The sequence below is a fragment of the Hydra vulgaris genome, chromosome 05 (assembly GCF_038396675.1).
Source record: "Hydra vulgaris chromosome 05, alternate assembly HydraT2T_AEP".
In the NCBI taxonomy this organism is placed as follows: domain Eukaryota; kingdom Metazoa; phylum Cnidaria; class Hydrozoa; order Anthoathecata; family Hydridae; genus Hydra; species Hydra vulgaris.
Window position 1 is genome coordinate 9,384,456 of NC_088924.1, and position 20,665 is coordinate 9,405,120.

General features: G+C 30.1%; 1 protein-coding gene across 1 annotated transcript in view; it reads right to left on the bottom strand.

The window, feature by feature from the left end:
* The window catches only part of LOC136071835 (major vault protein-like), an 80,003-nt gene extending 64,068 nt beyond the window's left edge, over window positions 1–15,935 (bottom strand). Inside the window, 3 exon segments of the mRNA XM_065797311.1 lie at window positions 3,538–3,604; window positions 9,181–9,314; window positions 15,716–15,935. Coding sequence (XP_065653383.1) covers window positions 3,538–3,604; window positions 9,181–9,314; window positions 15,716–15,772 — 258 coding nt within the window. The 5' untranslated portion in view covers window positions 15,773–15,935.
* Between the last annotated feature and the right edge of the window lie 4,730 nt (window positions 15,936–20,665).

The following is a 20,665-nucleotide window of genomic DNA, read 5'->3' on the forward strand; positions in this document are numbered from 1 at the left end:
AGCAAACTGTCAAAATGTTTAAACATCAAGTCAAGAATCAGAAGAGAATGAGATAGAGATAAAAATTATGCTGAAGTCAACATGATTATTGATTAACAGTTTGCTGTGTGAGCTTGAAGTGTCTTCTCTAATATTTATTTCATGTAGAACCTCTAACAAGTTTTCATTAAAAAAATAAAAAGGTAGTTAAAATAGTTTTTGAAAAATTTTTAACTGCTCTGGATGACACTGAATCTGATTAGATGCACCAACATCAAAGTTCTACAGGAGATTCAAATCAAAGCTAACAATCTTCCTTGTTGAATGTATAAATGAAAAACCTAAAGAATATAACAGCAGGTAGCAACTTTAAATTTTGAATTTTACTCCAAAATCATTGTCTATCGGAAAAGCACCAGAAGAGTTTTTAGTTTTCAAAAACAAAATTCAAAGTCAAAGTTGTTACACAACCAAGAAGGCATCAAAATTCCTGATGAGGCTAAAAAGAGTAAAAAGATTGATCTGACCATAGTTAGAAGGGTCATCACAAAAGAAAAACAGATTAAATTCACAACAAGAAAAAAGTTGTAATAATTCAGATAAGCACATGTTGAATAATATTGAAAAGAGTTATGGAAAACACACTTACAAGATCATGACAAGAATGTTGCCCAGACCACAAGCTGCAGAAAATTTTAGGAGAGAAATAACTTTTTTAAAAGTTGGATGTATAATGTTTGTCTGGGGTGTTGAGTAGGTGTCTGGGGTTTCGGAAAGTGTATATTTTTAAGATTAGAGAGATAAATTAGAGGAAAGGTTCTTTGCATATAGACCTGTATATAGGAGAGGGAATGTTACACTTGCCATTATTGATGACAGTATCATTACAATTTCTGAAGAAGGAAAAAATCTTATATGTCTTAAAACTAACAAGGAAAAAAACTTATATGTCTGGCTGAATCAAAGAATATATAAGCAATAGAATCTTCAGAAACAAAATAAATCAGCCCAAAGACAATCACTAAGAAAATGACAAAAAGAATTGCAGTCAGATACAAAGATAGATACATAATATTAGATACAAAGGTCTTACCATAAGACAGAAACGATGCAGGCAATTTTTTGTAGATTTCAAACACTTTAAGATCGGTAGTTAGGTCAACATTACCGAATGCCAACCGAAATTCTGAGGGCTGCTAATTACTGTCATAATATTGATTTGCCATTTGCTTTTTTTTAAGTCTAATCAAGACAGATATAAAAATGATCCAGGGATATAGATTTCCCTCAGTCTGAAAGATATTTTATATGCTATTGATATGCTAGCACATTTAAATAGGAGTTTTTTAGTAGTCTTCTGAGATTTTTTTTTCAAACAAATTCACTTCCAACAAGACTGCAAGCAACCACTAATTAGAGTTGGAAGTTATTGGAAAAGAATAGATGAAGATTGTAGAGCAAGATAACAATTGATAGACGATTTAAAGGATTGCAAATTATATGAATCAGGAAAGCAAGATGAAAGAAGCGAATTCCAAAGAGCTGATGTTCAAGGAAAAAAACTAGACGAATAAGAGTTTTTTGAGCACTTAGAAATAGTCACAGAGAAAGGATAATACTTAATTGAATGACGAGTAACACGAGAATGAATTTTAGTAGACGGCACAAGAGACGCTAGCTTTTTAAAGCAGTGCCCATTATAGTATTTGTAGAAAAGAGAAAAAGAAGCAACATTACGACAAAGTGATAATGGTTCGAGGTTAGCTGGAAGAGCAGGTTCAACTATGTTTACAATGCGTTTCTGCACCTTGTCTAAAAGAAAAAGGGCATCATTAGAAGATCCACCCCACATTTAGCAACAGTATTATATACAAAGCCGGATTTGAGATTTATAGAGATAGAGGATAGAATCTGGAGTAAGAAAGGTTCGAGCTCGATAGAGAGATGCAACGTTAGCTTAGCAGATACTAATTTTGCAACGGATTTGATATATGGTTTCCAAGAAAGATCTGAAGAGTTAATCCTAGAAGATGAAGAGTGGATGACTCATCAAGTACATTACCATTCATAAATATAGGAAGATCGAAATTATTGCAATAACGATTTGCTGAAAAAAATTGAATTTTATCTGAATTAAAGTTTACCAGCCAATGTGAGCCCCATGCTGTAGCACAAGTGAAATCCTTTTCAAGCTCAAATACCCCCTCTATGCAATCAGAGAGTGTTGGCTTCTTATCATGACAAGAATAAATGCTAGTATCATCAGCGAACAATCCCACCTTAGATGTGAGAATATCTAAAAGATTGTGAATGTAAATTAAAAAGAGTATAGGGCCTAGGATAGAACATTGAGGAACCCCTGAAGTTACAGAGTAAGAAGATGAGTGCTGTCCATCAAGGACAACTTTTATACTACAATTGGAAAGGAAGGATTCAATAATCTTAAATATATTACCAGATACACCGTAAGAAGAAAGCTTATGGAAAAGACCAGCATGCCAAACATTATCAAAAGCGTTAGAAATTTCAAGAGCGACGGCCTTAATCTCTCCACCTTTATCTAATGCACAATAAAACCTATTGGTTATTACTGTTAACAAATCAGCTGTAGAACGAGAAGATCAAAATCCATATCGATGATCAGAAAGTAAGTTATTAGATTCAAGATTAGAGATAAAGTCTTTGTTAATTAAAGACTCAAAAAACTTGCTTATGATAGGAAGAAGACTAATGGGATGGTAGTTAGACGAATCAGATCGCTCGCCAGAATTTTCGAAAAATAGGGATAACAGATGCCGCTTTCCAGCAGGCTGAAAAACAAGACTCTGATAAGCACTTGTTAAATAGTTTTGAAAGTATAGACGCCAGCTCCAGAGAACACTTCTGCAAGACTATAACAGGTATGTTGTCTGGACCACAAGCTGTAGAAGAGTCTAAGCAGGAAATCACTTTAGGTACAGAAGCTGGAGTGATATGAATGTGAAACAATGGATCAACCTGTTTGACAACTAAACCAGGTAGAACGCAACTAGTGGAATCAAGAGATAATATTGATGAAAAGTTCTTAGCAAACAATTCAGATTTGTCTTTAGGTGAGGCAAAAAAGTCTGAACAATAGAGGTGGAATAACAGATTTGCCCTTATTATTGATACTATTAAAGATACTCCAGAAGTCACGAGAGCCTAATTTTTGTGAAGAATTATGTAATTTCATGACCTGAGAATAGCAGGCTTTGGCGTTAGACAAAACCTTTTTATAATGGTTTCTAGCCGTAATAAACAAATGTCTGTTTTCTAGAGAATTGTTTTGCTGATAGATATGGAAGAAATGGTTTCAATTGGCAATTTCAGCAGCACAATGTGAGGAAAACAATGGAGAAAAGTGAGGCTTGACCTGGAATCGTCTAGTGAAGCTTGACCTGGAATTTTTACATAAAGTAACTTAAATAATTTAAGTTACTTTATGTAAAAATATTGAAAAACCACAATTATATATTTGAAAAAAATTATTGAAACAAAAATATAAGACTATTTTATGTATAAAGGATATCTTTTCACCTGGTGTAATCGAACCTCTTCCTGTGCAAATTTTAATTCTGCTTGTTTTCCATAGATAACAGGAAGTCTACAAATGAAAGTTAAAAGTAAAATAAAATTTAATCTTTTAATGAAAAATATAATAAAATCTAAACTATTGATAAATAACTTCAAGCATAAATTTAACTTCAACCTAAAGTTTACTTGCAACATAAATTTAACTTCAAACCGAAAGTTTACTTACAAAATCAAAGTTAACTTCAAGCCTAAAGATAACTTTAAGCATGAATTAGATTTCAAGTTTAAAGTTAGCTTCAATAACCAAGTAAACATCAAGCATAAAGTTACCTTCAATTTACTATTTAGGAAATAAAAGATAGCAGAACTGTTTCTGCTAACTTTTATTTCCTAATTTATGTGAACAAATAATGTATATTATATTTGTCAATGAGTATTTAGCTAATATTAAAAAAATTTAAATTTAGCTGCTAATAAAAAAAATTACCAAGTCTTGTTTTAAAGTGTTAACCCGCCGTCAATTTATGTACACGTTAAGCAAACTATATACCTCTTAAGCAATTTCCCTTAAGCAACTTTTTATCATTTTTTAACATTTAAATTATTCTATAAGCAGTAAGATAAAAAAAGTAATTAATTTTACAAAAAACCACATTAACTTTTAAATGATGATTATGTTAAAAAGTTTGTTACAAAAGTTTGAATGATAATTATATTAGATATATACGCTATTTACTAAGGAAAATTTTTGTAAGGTTAGGTTACCCTGCAACTGCTAACATCTAACCCAGTAAAATCTGCTTTATGTCCTGCTGCCTTGTAGGTTACAACTTTTTAGGCAAAGACTGGGAGATGCAAACTCCGACTTAAAATACCCCCAGCCTTGAAGCTCTTGGTTGAGTAAAGGCTAGAGATGGTGTCTTCATAAAAATACTCATCTTGCAGATGAGTATTTTTCATAAGATGAGTATTTTTCATAATCTTCATAAAATTGCAGATGAGTATTTTTCATAATCTTCATAAAAATACTCATCATGCAGATGCTAAATGCATTCCGCGACTGACTTGTAGAAAGCATCCAAGGCAAAGACTTAAGGGGTAAACAGATTCTATCTGTTGACCAGCCTCGCACCCCTTGGGCAGTTTAGGATATTGAATGCTGGATCTTCTTGACTCAATGCATGGGTTTTGCTTCTGTCTCTGTTTTTATGACTTGGCAACTCATTCTATTATCTCCTGTTGAGGGTACAGCTCTAAAACTCAGTTTTATGGTTCTGAGGCCAGTTGGTAGTCAGGTTTCCGAACTATGTGGTAGCTCTCAGAAAGACTGATTCCATCAACAGCTAAAAAATATCAAAGTGTTAACAGTGCCATGTTGCACATGGATGGTGTTCCTGTTTGTACTTTTAGTGTGCATTGCGAAGGCCACATTTGGAGCCCTTTGTTACGGCTTAGGGTTTATTAATAGCAATGAGGCAATTGCTTGGGCTAAACAGTGTACTGAGTACTATCTATGCTTTGAGTTAAGTTCTTTAACAAATTTAAAAATGAATAAAGTACCAAAAACTTTAAAACACAAAAAGACCATTGACATCATTAAGTTCTCTAAACCTATCATTCAGTAATATTCGTGGTCTTTGAAGTAACTTTTATTCTGTTGAGTCTTATCTCTTCACCAGACCTACTTGCTCTTTGTGAGACTAATTTCAGTTCAGCTGTCTCATCTTGTGATCTTAGTGTTGATGGTTATCTTCCTTTAATTCGTAAAAACTCCAATAGTCACATGGTTGGTCTGGGCATTTACATTAATAAGAATTTGCCCAATTGTTGGGAAACTAGGTTTGAATCCACAGACTATTCTTTTATGTGCTTTCATTTAGCACCACTTCATACTATCGCCTATTTCATTTAGCACCACTTCATACTATATCGCCTATATTTGTTCTATATTGCTCTCCTTCATCTCAAGACTGCACTCTTTTCGATGTTATTTCTGATCAAATTGACCAAGCCTTCTCTCTTTATCTATCAGCCAATTTTGTAGTTGTTGGTGACTTTAATGCTCATCACACTGAATGGTTTGGCTCTAGTGTCAGTGACTCTACTGGTGTAAGGCCCTAAACTTTTGCCTTTTTCAATCTCTAACTCAAATAGTCAATTTTCTAGCTCCCTTTCCAGACAACCCAAATCATTTACCTTCTCTATTTGACTTATGTCTTGTTTCTGATCCTAGTCAGTGCTCAGTTTCTCCACATTCACTCTTAGGTGCTTCTGGTCACAGTTTGATCTTTCTAAAACTATTATCTCATTCTTCTTCATCATCTAAATCCCCCTACCATCGTACCTCTTACAACTACATTAAAGCTGACTGGGATTCTTTCCATGATTTTCTTTGTGATGGCCCTTGGGTAGAAATCTTTCATCTTCCTGACGACAAATGTGCTTCTTACATAACTTCATGGATTCAGGCTGGCATGAAATCTTTTATTCTCTCTCAACAATTCCAGGTCAAGCCTCACTCTCCTCCTTGGTTCTCCTCACATTGTGCTGCTGGAATTGCCAATCGAAACCATTACTTCCATATCTATCAGCAAAACAATTCACCTAAAGACAAATCTTCTACAGCTTGTGGCTCGGACAACATACCTGTTACAGTTTTGGAGAAGTGTTCTCTGAAGCTGGCTTCTATACTTTCAAAACTATTTAACAAGTGCTTATCAGAGTCTTGTTTTTCAGCCTGCTGGAAAGCGGCATCTGTTATCCCTATTTTCGAAAGTTCTGGCGAGCAATCTGATTCATCTAATTAGTCTTCTTCCTATCATAAGCAAGTTTTTTGAGTCTTTAATTAACAAAGACTTAATCTCTCCTCTTGAATCTAATAACTTACTTTCTGATCATCAATATGGATTTTGATCTTCTCGTTCTACAGCTGATTTGCTAACAGTAATAACCAATAGGTTTTATTGTGCATTAGATAAAGGTGGAGAGATTAAGGCCATCGCTCTTGAAATTTCTAACGCTTTTGATAATGTTTGGCATGCTGGTCTTTTCCATAAGTTTTCTTCTTACGGTGCATCTGGTAATATATTTAAGATGATTGAATCCTTCCTTTCCAATCCAAATTCCAATATAAAAGCTGTCCTCGATGGACAGCACCCTTCTTCTTATTCTGTAACTTCAGGGGTTGCTCAAGGTTCTATCCTTGGCCCTCTTTTTAGTTAACATTAACAATCTTCCAGATATTCTCACATCTAAGGTGGCATTGTTTACTGATGATACTACCATTTATTCTTTTCTTGATAAGAAGCCAACACTCTCTGATTGCTTGGAGGGGGCATTTGAGCTTGAAAAGGATCTCACTTTTGCTACAGCATGGGGTTCTGCAAGGGGCTCACATTGGTTGGTGAACTTTAATTCAGATAAAATTCAATTTTTTTCAGCCAATCGTTATCGCAATAATTTAGATCTTCCTATATTTATGAACGGTAATGTACTAGATGAGTCATCCATATTTATCTTCTAGGATTAACTCTTACTTCCGATATTTTTTGGAAACCATATATCAAATCTGTTGCAAAATTAGCATCTGCTAAGGTTGCATCTCTCTATCGAGCTCGAAACTTTCTTACTCCAGATTCTATTCTCTATCTCTATAAATCTCAAATCCGGCTTTGTATATAATACTGTTGCTATATGTGGGGTGGATCTTCTAATGATGCCCTTTCTCTTTTAAATAAGGTGCAGAAACAGATTGTAAACATAGTTGGACCTGCTCTCGCAGCCAACCTCCAACTATTATCACTTTGTCATAATGTTGCTTCTTTTTCTCTTTTCTACAAATACTACAATGGGCACTGCTTTAAAAAGCTAGCGTCTCTTGTTCCGTCTACTAAAATTCATCCTCTTGTTACTCGTCATTCAATTAAGTATCATCCATTGTCTGTGACTATTCCTAAGTGCTCAAAAAACTCTTATTCGCCTAGTTTTTTTCCTTGAACATCAGCTCTTTGAAATTCGTTCCTTCATTGCCTGTAAATCGTTATCTTGCTCAACAATCTTCATCTTTTTTTTTCTAGTAACTTTCAACTCTACTTAATGGTTGCTTGCAGCCTTGTTGGAAGCGAAGATGTTTAATAAAAAAAAAAATCTAATCTCTATTAAGCTAATTAATTTTTTCTGAAATATTTAGTATCAGAAAACAAAATTGTTTATAGTTAATAACAATATTTTTTTTGTATACAAAGTTGTTAAACGAAACCTTAAAAAAAAAACCATAAAAGAAATATATATAATTAAAACTTTTATTTATATTTTCGCAAGCACAAGAATATTTATACAACTTTTGATTGCAATCAAAATAGTTTACTTAAATTTCTATTCAATAATAAAAAAATGAAATTTCCTTTAGTCTATTAGCAATTAAATTTGCTTTCACAATTTTATTGCTAATAGAATAATAATCTTTTAATAAATAAAGTAAATAAAATAACGTAAACTTTGTATTTGTTATTCGCTAATTTTTTTTTTAAAAAAATCATTTTTAGTTGCAAAGCCACAATTAGAAATTTAAGAAATAATCGTTTTAAAAAATATAACCTATTTTAATTCATTTATAAAAATGTTGAGAAAAGAAAGAAATTTGTTTATATCAAACATTTTTTTAAAGGTAATATTAAATTTAATTACTTAATATAAGTAGAAATTTGAATGAAAATAAACATTTAAAATAAGGCATGTAATACACAGTATGATAACACTATAAAAATTTTAACATTTAATTTTTATGCTGCTTTTAATTATTTCAAAACAATAAGGTTTCTTTTTTGCTTATTTACCTCTTCAAAGCTTGAGAGGGTTACTACAGTTGAGGAGACAACTTATATATTTCTTTAAATTTGAATTGAAACTCTTAAGGTCAAAACCTTATTACACAAAGCAGTTATGTAAAGAGACAGGTTGAGCACAATAGTTGCATAGATGAAGGATGAATTTGAACTTTGAACCTTTTTGTGAGTGGAGTGATAACTGGACTTGCATAAACTAGTAGATATGGGAAACTATATTCATTTACATAACTTTTGATGTGATGCTTTTTAATGTAAACATCAATTTAATGATGTATAAATTGTTTGATTTAAAATTTTTGGCATTACACTGGTAATGTGACATAACCCTTCCTTCATAAGCAAGAAGTACAGAGTTAAAACCTACCAGATCCTTCGCATGGCCGCATTTAACTTGCTGCCTTGTTACTGAACTTTAGGATTTTAAGATGTTAGCAATTTATATAAAAAATAAAATAAAAATATTTCTCTTAAAAATATACCAAATATTTATGACACCATATGAGTAATTTAGAACTTGGGATACTACTTACTTAAAAATCAAAAAATATTAGAGAAGACTGATTTATAGACTGAATTAAAAGATAAATATTTAAAAAAGAGCTCACTATATAAATTAATTCCTAAATACAATTTTAAAAATAAAATAACTAAGATTCATAAAATAAATTTGTTTCTTTTTTGGTTTACTTTTTAAACTAAATTCAACACACAAAAAAAAGTAACCTTAATTTAGTAACATTACTAAATTAAAGTTACTTAATAATATTCGGTAATTAGAAAAACTAATTAAATAACTTACTTCACTGGATTTGCAACTACACAATAATGGCCAGGAGGAATAACAACAAAGGAGGCCGGGCCAAAAACAACAACTTGATTTTCTTGTAAAATAAGTGATGATGGACCTATCTCAACATATGTAATGTTGGAATTCTGAAATTATTCAATCAAAAAAATTTACATTCAAACCAATATTGTATTTCATATTATTATAATGTAATTTTAAATATATTATCAATGCAATTCATAATAATAATATATTATATATTTTTGTATAATATTTCAATATTAACTATTTTTTTATGAATAAGAATAACCTAATACACAATTAATTTTTTATATCATTTATTTTAAGAAGAAATTTATATACAATATATTTAAAAATATTAAAGCCTTATACTGGTACTGGTATATATAAAATATATTGAAGATAAACTAAATAAAGATAAAAAATAAAGGTTCACTGATTCATTAATTTCTGCAAGTGATGTAAACAAACTAAAAAAAAAATGTATGTTTTTTCAGTAACACCGTTGTCTTGAGTAATGTCTTGAATAATTTTAAAAGATTAAAAATTTGAAAACCATTTAAAAAAAGATAAGGATCACACTCATTGAAAGTGATCACTTTAAATCAATACTTTGATGTGAGATCATTTTAAAAAAAGGGGGTTTATTGTAAATAAAATATAAATAGAGTTACTCAAGACTGTTTTCCTGTTGGGATTTTTTCATTTTGTGTGCTTTAAGCACAATGAGAGTATAAAACACCCTCGTTTAAGAGTTTGGGAGAGAGAAAATGGTAAGTCGTTTATTTGATTTTTTTAAATATTTTTTAATAAAAACTTTTATAGTAAAATTCTATCTTCCTTCAATTAATAAAGCACTGGTATAAAATATTAGCATTATGTCCTGCTTTAATGTAGAACACTTATTTCTATTCTGCACTAGCATAATAAATAAACAGAAAGAAGTCATGAATGGAATGTTTACAATTTTAACCAAGTGCTATTGGAAACGCAACTTGAATATAAACATTTGCAAATAAATTGCAAATAGAAAATTACTACATAAATGCATTGTGAATAGAAAATATTTATAAGAAAATTGAAACTTCAGAACATTTTTAATGTTGCAAAAATGCCAAGTAAAATTTATTTGATTTAACGTTTGTAACATTCGACACATTGTTTATAATAAAAATAATTACTCAACAGAAATTTTTAAATTCGTTTTTGTATAAAGTATAGGTTTTTATTTAGTATTATTTATCTTAAATAAAATTAATGACCGTAATCAAGCGCATTTCAAAAGGAAACAAAGTAATGTTGTCAATATTTACTAAATAGAAAGTGGAAGATTTATTGATTATATAGAAGTGGAAGTTTTTAGAATGAAAATTACCAACAGAATTACATATGTAAATGAAATATGCTGCAAAGTTTGTTCCAAAAAATAGGGAAGCTATATGGCAAGGTTGTAAAGGCTTGTTAGGACAAGCTGCTTTACAGTTTATTAAAGGGACAAACTTTATGACAAACCACACATTTCAAAGACATTTAAAAAAAGCATATTACCTTACTGCCATATGTTAGAGGAGAAATCCTCAAATGAGCAATGTTAAACATCCCTCTTCGTTAATTATTGTTATTGAAATAAAGAATTATTATTCTTAGTTTCAAGAATTTAATTTCTTAACTTTGAACAGTGGTAGAGCATTTTGTTGGTTGATAATAATATTCATAAAAACATACCAAAAATCAATCTAACCATAACAAACAGAATGTTTTTGAACACAATATTCATTATTTAATTTTCTTTTGTTATGATTCAATTAAGATAGATACCACATACAGTAAATGTTTGAAGAGAAAATGTACTTTTGTAATTGTTTTGATTCTTGAATGAAAACATCAATATTGTCTTCTTTAAAAGTTTTAAATGACTTGTAAACTGTGCATATGAAATGGCCCTTCAACCAACTATACCATGCAAAAACTTTGAAGTTATTGTAAGTATGGATGTTTATCCATACTTACGTATGGATTTTAAATATACCATACGGAACGTATGGATTGGACGGAACGTATGGATTGGACGGAATGTATGGATGGAACGTATGGACATATGGATGGAATGTATGGACGGAACGTATGGACAGAACGTATGGACAGAATATACGGAACGGACGGACGTATGGATGGACAAACGAACGGACGTATGAACGGAAAGGACATAAGGACGTAAGAACGGAAAGGACGTAAGACGTAAGGACGTAAGAACGGAAAGGACATAAGTCGTAAGGACGTAAGAACGGAAAGGACGTAAGGACAGACGAACGAACGGACGGACGTATGGACGGAACGTATGGACAGAATGTATGGAACGTATGGATTGGACGGAACGTATGGATGGAACGGACCATACGGAAGTATGGATTTTAAATAAAGAATTGAGTTTAACAACATAATAATTAGCAATAGTTGTGTAACATGTTTCCAAATTATTAAATATTACTAATATTGTAAATTTAGCTTTAAATCAATAAGCATAATATATTATATACAATAACTATTTAGGTAAAGCACTGTAAGATCACTGATGTTAAAATAATGAAATGTAACAAAAATAGCGCTAGTGGAGGCCAAATTGAACTCATAAAATGTATTATGATGGCTGTGCGTGAAAAATGTACTAATATCCTAAAAGATGCTCAATTCTTCTCAATTCTGTGCAATGGTAGCCAAGCTCGAAAAACTAAGAAAGAAAAAGGGTTAGTTTTGACAAGTATTAAAAGAGACAACCCTCCTTTTTATATAGTTTTTGACCTACTTGATATGGAAAGGTGTAGAGGAGATTCAATTGTCAAGGAAATCAATAAAATTTTTGAAATCTTTTAAAACTAGATACCAATGAATATAAAAAAAATTATTCAGTGTAATGTTAGATGGATCATGCATAAACTATGAAAAACATTGTGGTATCATAGCGCAAATTAAAGCAGATAGAGAATGGCTACTTCCAGTTTGTTTTGTCAACCATAGAGTCGAACTGGCATTTAAAGAGATTTTTTCCAAGATCAGCAAATTAAAGAAGGTAGATGAAATTTACAATACAAATTTCTAACTACTTCGAAATTCGAGAAAAACAAAACAAGAAGTAATTAATGCATCTGCAGCTTTAGGTAAACTGTAATTTATACTTTATTTTATCATTCTGAATTCCAAAAATTCCCCAATTTAATTCATAGTAAAAACACATTTCAAAATTATGTTTCTTAGTTTACATGGCTGTTTTTCATTTTATAAGATAAATGTAAACCATTGAATTTGTTAAAATCAAATTAAATTAGATATTTTAGGTATTATGCATAACAGTCTACCAAAACTAAAAGGAACAAGGTTTGTCGGGCATCAATTTAGAGCTTTTAAGAATTTATTGGACATGTATAATTAATCATTTTAGATTTGAATGTTCTGAATGATGTAAAGGAACTCCTATATTTCTTAAATGTGAACTTGATGAAAAAGACTACATTAAATTCGAACAAATTACTGAAAATGCAAAGGAAAGTATGTTTATTAAATCAAAAGAACTATTACTAAAAAAGTCATACCTCTTAAGCGAACATCCATATAAAAAGCATATACCCCAAAAAATAGCAAAGCAAATAATGAAACTAGTTTTAAACCTATGTTACTATGATACCAAAAATCTAACAAACCATTATAATTTTTTGAATTGGTCCACACCTTATGCCATCTTTGAAGTTGATTCCATATATGGATATTATAATAACAACACATCTTTTGCAAATTAATATATATAGAATACAGCAAAAATAATATATATAGAATACAGCAGTAAAATAGAAAATACACAAGTTTTATGAAAAGATGTTTTAAAATAAATAATAACTTAACAAAAGAGCAGAGGAAAGCTTTTAGAGAAATTAAAAACAATGAAAATTCTGCTATACACTCATTTGACAATGGAACAAGTTTGGTAAAAATTAAACACTCTAAAGCTTTGGAAAAAATGTGTGAACTAATTGATCCAACAAAAATTATAAGTAAAAAGCCTAGTTACTTTATGTATAGGTTCTTTATTTGTACTTTATTTGTATACAGTGTCACCAATGTAAACATTGTATGTACTGAAATGATGTATCAGTTTAAAACATGTGTGTTAAGGTTCTTTAAATAGATAAAAGTAAAATAAAAAATTTATGCTATGTTACTAGTTACTTTTGGTAAGTACAAAAAATTTAAGATTTTAACTAGTTACCCAGTGGGCATAAAACGTGTTTAAAACATTTAAAATACATCTTAATAAGTGTTAATACGTTTTTTAGAGGTCCTAAATACATCTTTTGCCCACTGGGTATTTAAAAGTGTTTTAATTTTAGGGTAAGTTTGCATGATTTGAATACTTTAAAAAATACTGCATGATTTGGTGACTGTTTTGACATCTTTTATCTTTACAAGTAAAATTTTAATGGTTGTGAGAATTTATGTGCATACTAAGCAGCATAAAGACATTTCCAGTTTTGATAGCTTTAAAACTATTTTGATTAGTTTAGTGCAAGAAAAACAAACAAAGATCAACTTTAAAGCATAATAGAGCAAAATAATATCAATGTTTCTAACAGTTAAATTATTTTGCCTATCTAATCAGATTTTTTTTTTTTGGGACCAAGCAAATAACCACTCCGAATAATTAAAAAACCAAATATCTCTAGTAGGGCAAGGGCCGCTAATATTTGTAATGGCTTAACACAAAGCAGATCAATTTCTAAATTATAAAGATTTATTGATTATAAAATTTATCAAGATCAAGAATAGTAAGTTTTATAGTTTTTACATATTTTCTAAGATTTACACAGGAAAGAAAAATTCTCCTATTTATAAATATAAAAACTTTTTCATAAAAGTTTATGAATTCACTTTAAAAGCTAACAAAACCTAACAACAACAAAAAACATTTTAGTGTTTGTTTTAAAAGCAAAAGAGAGACTTCAACAAGATACAGATGCAAGATTATGGCTATGAATATCATTTGTGAATTTAAAATAGCTATTGAAGCACAATTAGTACAAAGTAGATAAATTTTAAGCTTTAAAAATTCAGAAAGACTAAAACAGAACTAAAGTCAGAACTAAAACTGTTGAAAATGAAATATTCTTAATAATTTATTTTAAATAATTATAAAACTTTTTGATAAATGAATGAACATTGTCCCCATATCTGTAAACCATAGCATAGAAGGTAATTAAAAATAGCATCCCAAATATTTTCAAAGGTTTTGTAATTGAGAAAACACATTATTTTGGTAAGCATTCCATTTGCTTGAATTAGTTTGCTTGATATGGATTTTATTTGTTGGTTGAACAGTAGATTTTCATTCAGCAATATGCCTAAATACTTAATTTTATTAACAATATTTTTTTTTGGATCATTAATTCACTAAAAGTAGATTTTTTTAAATGATTTTTTTTATCTTAAGGTATCAAATGCTTTTCGAAAATTAATAAACACTTCACCAGCAAACTATTTTTGGTTCAGAGTCTTACATATATTTTCAATTATATCTAGGAGTGATTGGTTAGCAGAGTACTTTTGGAATCTGAATTGCAGACTATATAAATTATTTAATAGATTAGTTTAAAAAGCTGAGTAAACTATTATAAATCAACTTTTCTATTAGTTTGCCATATAGGTTGCTGATTAAAGGATTTTCATTCCAGACACTTTTTGAGATAGATACAACTTCAAAAATTTAAGTTAGGAAATATTCTTGATTAAAAAAATTGATTTATTAAAATACTCAAAGAGCAGTTCAGTTTTTAAGATGAAATTTTTTATCTTATCTCAATAGGGGATATAAAAACTTGGGGATATAAAAAAAATCAGGATTTGGATATTCAAGGTAGTGGTTATAAGTGATCATTGGAAACAAAACTAAATTTTTTAAAGCAAATAATCCTTTCAGTAAATTTATAGAACAAAATAACAAATTTTTTTTCTATTTTTTATGTTGCTCACCTCCCAAAATCTGAGAAAGCTACTAGACACTAGATAATCAGTATCGAATCTCAGTTTATTGTCTGGTATCAGGGCAAGCACTGCCAGGGACATGGTAGTGACTTAAATTGGAACTTCTCACTTATGAAGTGAGTGCTCTACCACTACACTACTACCTCAACTAAATTAAACTAAATTTAGCTGTGGTACTACAACTAAATTTAAACCATTACAATAAGAATAAATTATAAAATTACTTTTATTTTGTAACTAAAAACAATGAGCAATAAAAAGAAGTCTTAAAAATTAAATGGCTTTTTTCAGAGAAATATCAAGGGCTATTGTTAGGCATTTTGTATCTTAAATTATAAACTATAACAAATTTCTGCAATCTGAATTTTCTTTTTTGAAAACAACTATTGATCTGGTCTGGTATTTTTCATAGCAGAACATAAAATTTTCTTTCTTAAAAAAACAAAAATGCAATATAAAAATAAATTTAAATAAATAAAAGTAAGAATAATAAACTTACCAAATCTAATATATGAGCAAATTCTAAGGGTTTTAATCTTAAAATATTAGCAGCCATTGTAGATTTTGTAATTTAAACTTAATTTTTATTACAAGTTTATTTTGTTAGTAACTACTTTTGACATCGGCACACCTATGCAGTTTTTACTGAAAAATCAATAAGCTTTGTTGTTATGACGTAATGAATTTTACGTTGAGGTAGGAAACACGGCTATTTTTTTCTTAATATTCTTTTTTTTACGCATCAGATATTCGTTTTACATTAAAATAGTTAAAATAAAAATTAGTTACACAATAAGAAATAATTAAAATATAAAATAAATATAAAAGTATGAAAAAAAAAAACGCGGATACTTGTCATGAGATTTGCTCGTAAATTACAAACCATCAAAAAAATATTGCAAATTATTAGGCGTTTAAAATATAAAAATATATCATCAAGAGACAAAACGATTTCTTTAAGCTTTTTCTTAAAAGAGAGATAACTCCATTCAAGAAAAAAATCAAAATGTTGTAAAATTATTTTGTTTCAAAAAGAAGCTCCACGAAACGAAATGCTTGATTTTTCAAAATTAGTTTTGAAAAAAGGTTGCCAAGTTTACCCTGTCATTTCTTAAATCGTATTTATTTTTATTTTTGAACCTGTATAAATTGGAGAAAGAAACCTGGGGTGATTTTTTTTTAAATTTGAACATAATTCAAAGTATGTTCAAAATATTAAGTAGATATATATTAGGAATTTTCATTTTAAAAGAGGCTTGGCATGAGTAAATCTGCACTTTAAATAAAAGAGGCTTGGCATGAATAAAATTAATAAAAGCAGCAACATGCTTCTCTTGACGATAAAGAGGCTCCAATTTAGATTTATTGGCATTACATCAATTGCAAGTTTTAAACAACTATGAATAAATGATAAATATAACCGAGTTAGACTACGTTTGTGTCGTAGATTTTATTAAAAGTTTAAAAAAAATTATCATAGACAATGTTTTGATTTAAAAGCTCTTTAAATAAATTTAAGTTAGTCACATAACACGTTTTTTTTTTAATCATTACTCTTCCGTGCATATTCAATATGTGGTAAGCGTGTACGTTAAAAAATATTGTAAAAGGTTTCTTAATTTTTATTTAAAAATATTTTATGGGTAAGCATAGCTAAGCTTTCCCATAAAATATTTATAAAAAAAAACTTAGTATTTATTTTATAAAATAAACACTACTCAACGCAAAATTTTATAGAGTAAGGTTTTTTAATTTTTTTATTAGCTGGCATAAGTGCAAATTGGCATAAGTGCACCAAAAGAATTTGCAAACATTGATATAAATGCGAATTGGCACAAGTGTGAACTGTCATGCATGTTGAACATGTCATAAATAACTTTCATACATTTCTAACTGTCATGCATGTCGAATATGTCATTGTGAATCAGTTGCAAAAATTGACATAATAGCGAACTGACATAAGTGTTCTAAAAGAAATGGCAAACATTGGCAAGTGCAAATTAGTATAAATGCGAACTCGCATAAGTGCGAAGCAGTTACAAAAACTGGTATAAGTGGAAATTGGCATAAGTGAAAACTAGCATAAGTGCGCCAAAAGAAATTGTAAACATTTGCATAAGTATGAATTAGCATAGCTGCGAATCGGCATAAGTGCGCCGAAAGCATTGTGCCAAATTTTCAATTTTATTCGGCACACTTACGCCAATTTGCACTTATTCCAGTTTGCACTTATGCGCATAAGTGCAAACTGGAATAAGTGCATATTGGCGTAAGTGTGTCGAATAAAATTGAAAATTTGGCATAACATTGGCATATGCCAATGTTTGCAAATTCTTTTGGCGCATTATGCTAGTTTGCACTTTTGCCAATTCGCATTTATGCCAATGTTTGCTATTTCTTTTAACGCACTTATGCCAACTCGCACTTTTACCAGTTCGCACTTATGCCAGTTTTTGCAACTACTTTGCACTTATGCCAGTTTGCACTTATAAAATTCGCTCAGCCTTAAATTTCGTGTCTGCATTTCATTTCTAGTTTAGTTAATTTTATTTCGCCGTTTTAAAACATTTAACAATGTACATTTAAAAAAATGTACAATAATAATAAAAAGTAAACAATTGGCTGGAGCAAGAAGAAGGCATAAATTATCACCGAGCCCCAATAGTATCGCTTCTAAATATCCGTATCATATAAGCAACAGCATTTAAAAGAAAGACAATTTTAAGATGTTAAGAAATAAAAAAAGTAATAAAAAAAATTATGATAAAAAATAAATAATCAAAATATAGTAATAAAAAAGACAAAATGTTTGGGTTATAAACAAAAATTCGAAATTAAAATAAATAAAAATTCTGTTGTAATATCATAAAGTATATTAAGGTGGTAGCAGCGGAAAAAGAGGCATTTTTTGAAATTTTTTGAAAATTTCAAAAATATATATTTTTGAAAACATTAAGGTGTCTTTTTTCATGGAAACTTGGTGCGATAAATAATCTTATGCATTCAAGCAAAATTTGACCTTCTAGATAAAGCTGTTTAAATTCTATGGCCATAGCAACCGCTTTAGCAACGACTATTTTTGATGTATCTCAGGATTGAAACCTGATCTACCCATCTACCAGGATTGAAACCTGATCTACCCAGTTTTCACGTTTAGCTTCTTTTTGTTTTTATAAACATTTTTTTTTATTCAGTCTTGAGGCTATACACTAAAGCTCTATACACTATATAAAGCTCTATACACTATACACTAACTATAAACTATATAAAGCTCTATACACTATACACTAAAGCTCTTAAACTGTTCTAAATTCAGAACATCTAAATAAAGGTTGTGTTATTAATTCTTACATCCTTCAGTTGAAAAAACCAGAATATTTTCAATTTACTTGGAATGGGTTCTGAAAAAAGATATAATAAATTACAATCAACAAAAAGAAAAGGGTTTGCTACAAAAACTTTAAATGCCAATATATCAACAATAGTAAACAATGAATTAAGTCAAAACAAATCAGCTTCTGGAAAAAAATTAAATATCTCATTTCGTAAAAGTGACCATCCGATTGTCACCACCGGGTGCAATTTTTTTATAGACAATGATATTTTTTTATCTCTTATAAATATAGTTGGACGATGCCCTGTTTGTATTGCAGCAATGAATATTGAACATCTCTTATCTTAGTTTTTCGAGGTTTCATGCACTGAATGTGATTAGAAAATAACATTTTGTTCTTCGAAAGAATTCAGTAGGTTGCAGTCTACATCAGGGAAAAAGAGTTTTGAAATAAATATTCAAACAATTGCTGTATTAAATAAAATTGGACAAGGTTTTAGTGAAATAAAAACATTTTGTTCTTGCATGAATATGCCACCACCAATGGCCAAAACAACATACAATGAAATTAATAGTGAGTTGCACAATGTTTATGAGCAAACAGCACAAGAGTCAATGAAAGAAGCTGCAAAACAAATACATTATAATAAAACTGTAGATGACTCTGTTGTTATTGATGCTAAAGTTAGTGGTGATGGTGCTTGACAAAAGAGAGGATACTCTTCCTTGAATGGTGTTGTTACCCTAATTTTAGAAGATAAATGCATTGACAATGAAGCTTTATCTAAAAAATGTAAACAGTGTGAAATGTGGGAACTGAAAAAAGGTAGTTTAGATGCATATAACAGTTGGAAAGAAACTCATGTATGTTCAATAAATCATGTTGGAAGTGCTGGATTTATGGAAGTTATTGGAATAAAAAGAATGTTTGCTTGATCTGTATGTCTTCATTGCCTAAGATACACATTCTTTATTGGAAATGGTGATACAAAATCTTTTGATGAAATTTGTAAATCAGATTCATATCCGGGTCATACCATCGCCAAAGGAGAATGTATAGGACATTTCAAAAAAGCGTGTTTTTAAAACTGCATTTGCATCTGCTGTTATTGCATGCAGTGATGGTGCCCGAGGAATTCTTCCAGTTTTTAAAAAACTAGGTATATAAAATGGGTATTTTATTGTAGAAGGTTTAAGAAAATCTTATATTCAGCGTGCCAAGCAATCTGAGAATAAGTCAACCAGCTCAGTAAAACAAAGAAGAAAAAAATTCTTGTAATCAGAAAAGGTTTTAATGATAAAAGATTGCAATTTTAAAATTTCAAGAGATTCTGATCATTATTCACTAAGTTGACCTTGTTGGAAAAAACATCAAAATAAGTTAAAAATCTGTTTATGACGTTTAATTAATGACGTCATCATTAAATATTATGCAATTAGTATTAATTGTTTTTTTTTAAGAGTTTAGAGTTTTATTTGCTGACATTCTGAGTCTCCAGTTATCAGGTAACTGAGATATAACCTTAATGTCCTACCCATACATTCTGTTACAGAGGCACATCCAGTAAATGTGGGAGTGCCTGTGTAACAGAATGTATGTAAGCCTCCAACTGAGCACACTTAGTCTGGTGACCTAATACAGTCAAAGGCTAGAGCTGTCATAACAAACCTGAGACAGGAAGCTTCAACATCACAGATATCTACAAGGAATATTATGGGGCAACATCTTCAGGGGCAGTCTAACGATGTTCTTGCCAGACTATCGAAACGAACTGATGTTGAGAGGAATGTTAGGCGAACCAGACAATATGCAAAAACCATTTTGCCTTCTCCAAAGTTAATGAACTTTGATATTCCCCCAGAATTTAATGACATTGTTTTATATGATTCTGAAAGGGCAGATCCACAGCGAATACTTGCTATTGGTAGCAATGAGTTGCTTCACTTTCTTGAAGGTGACACTTGGTTTAGAGATGGCATTTTTAAAATGGTTCCAGAAATGTTTTTTCTGCTCTATTGTCTTCATGACAAAGTTGGAAACTCGTTTCCTCCCTGTATCTACTTCTTGCTGCCAAATAAAACTGAAGGAACCTATCACAGAATGATCGTAGCACT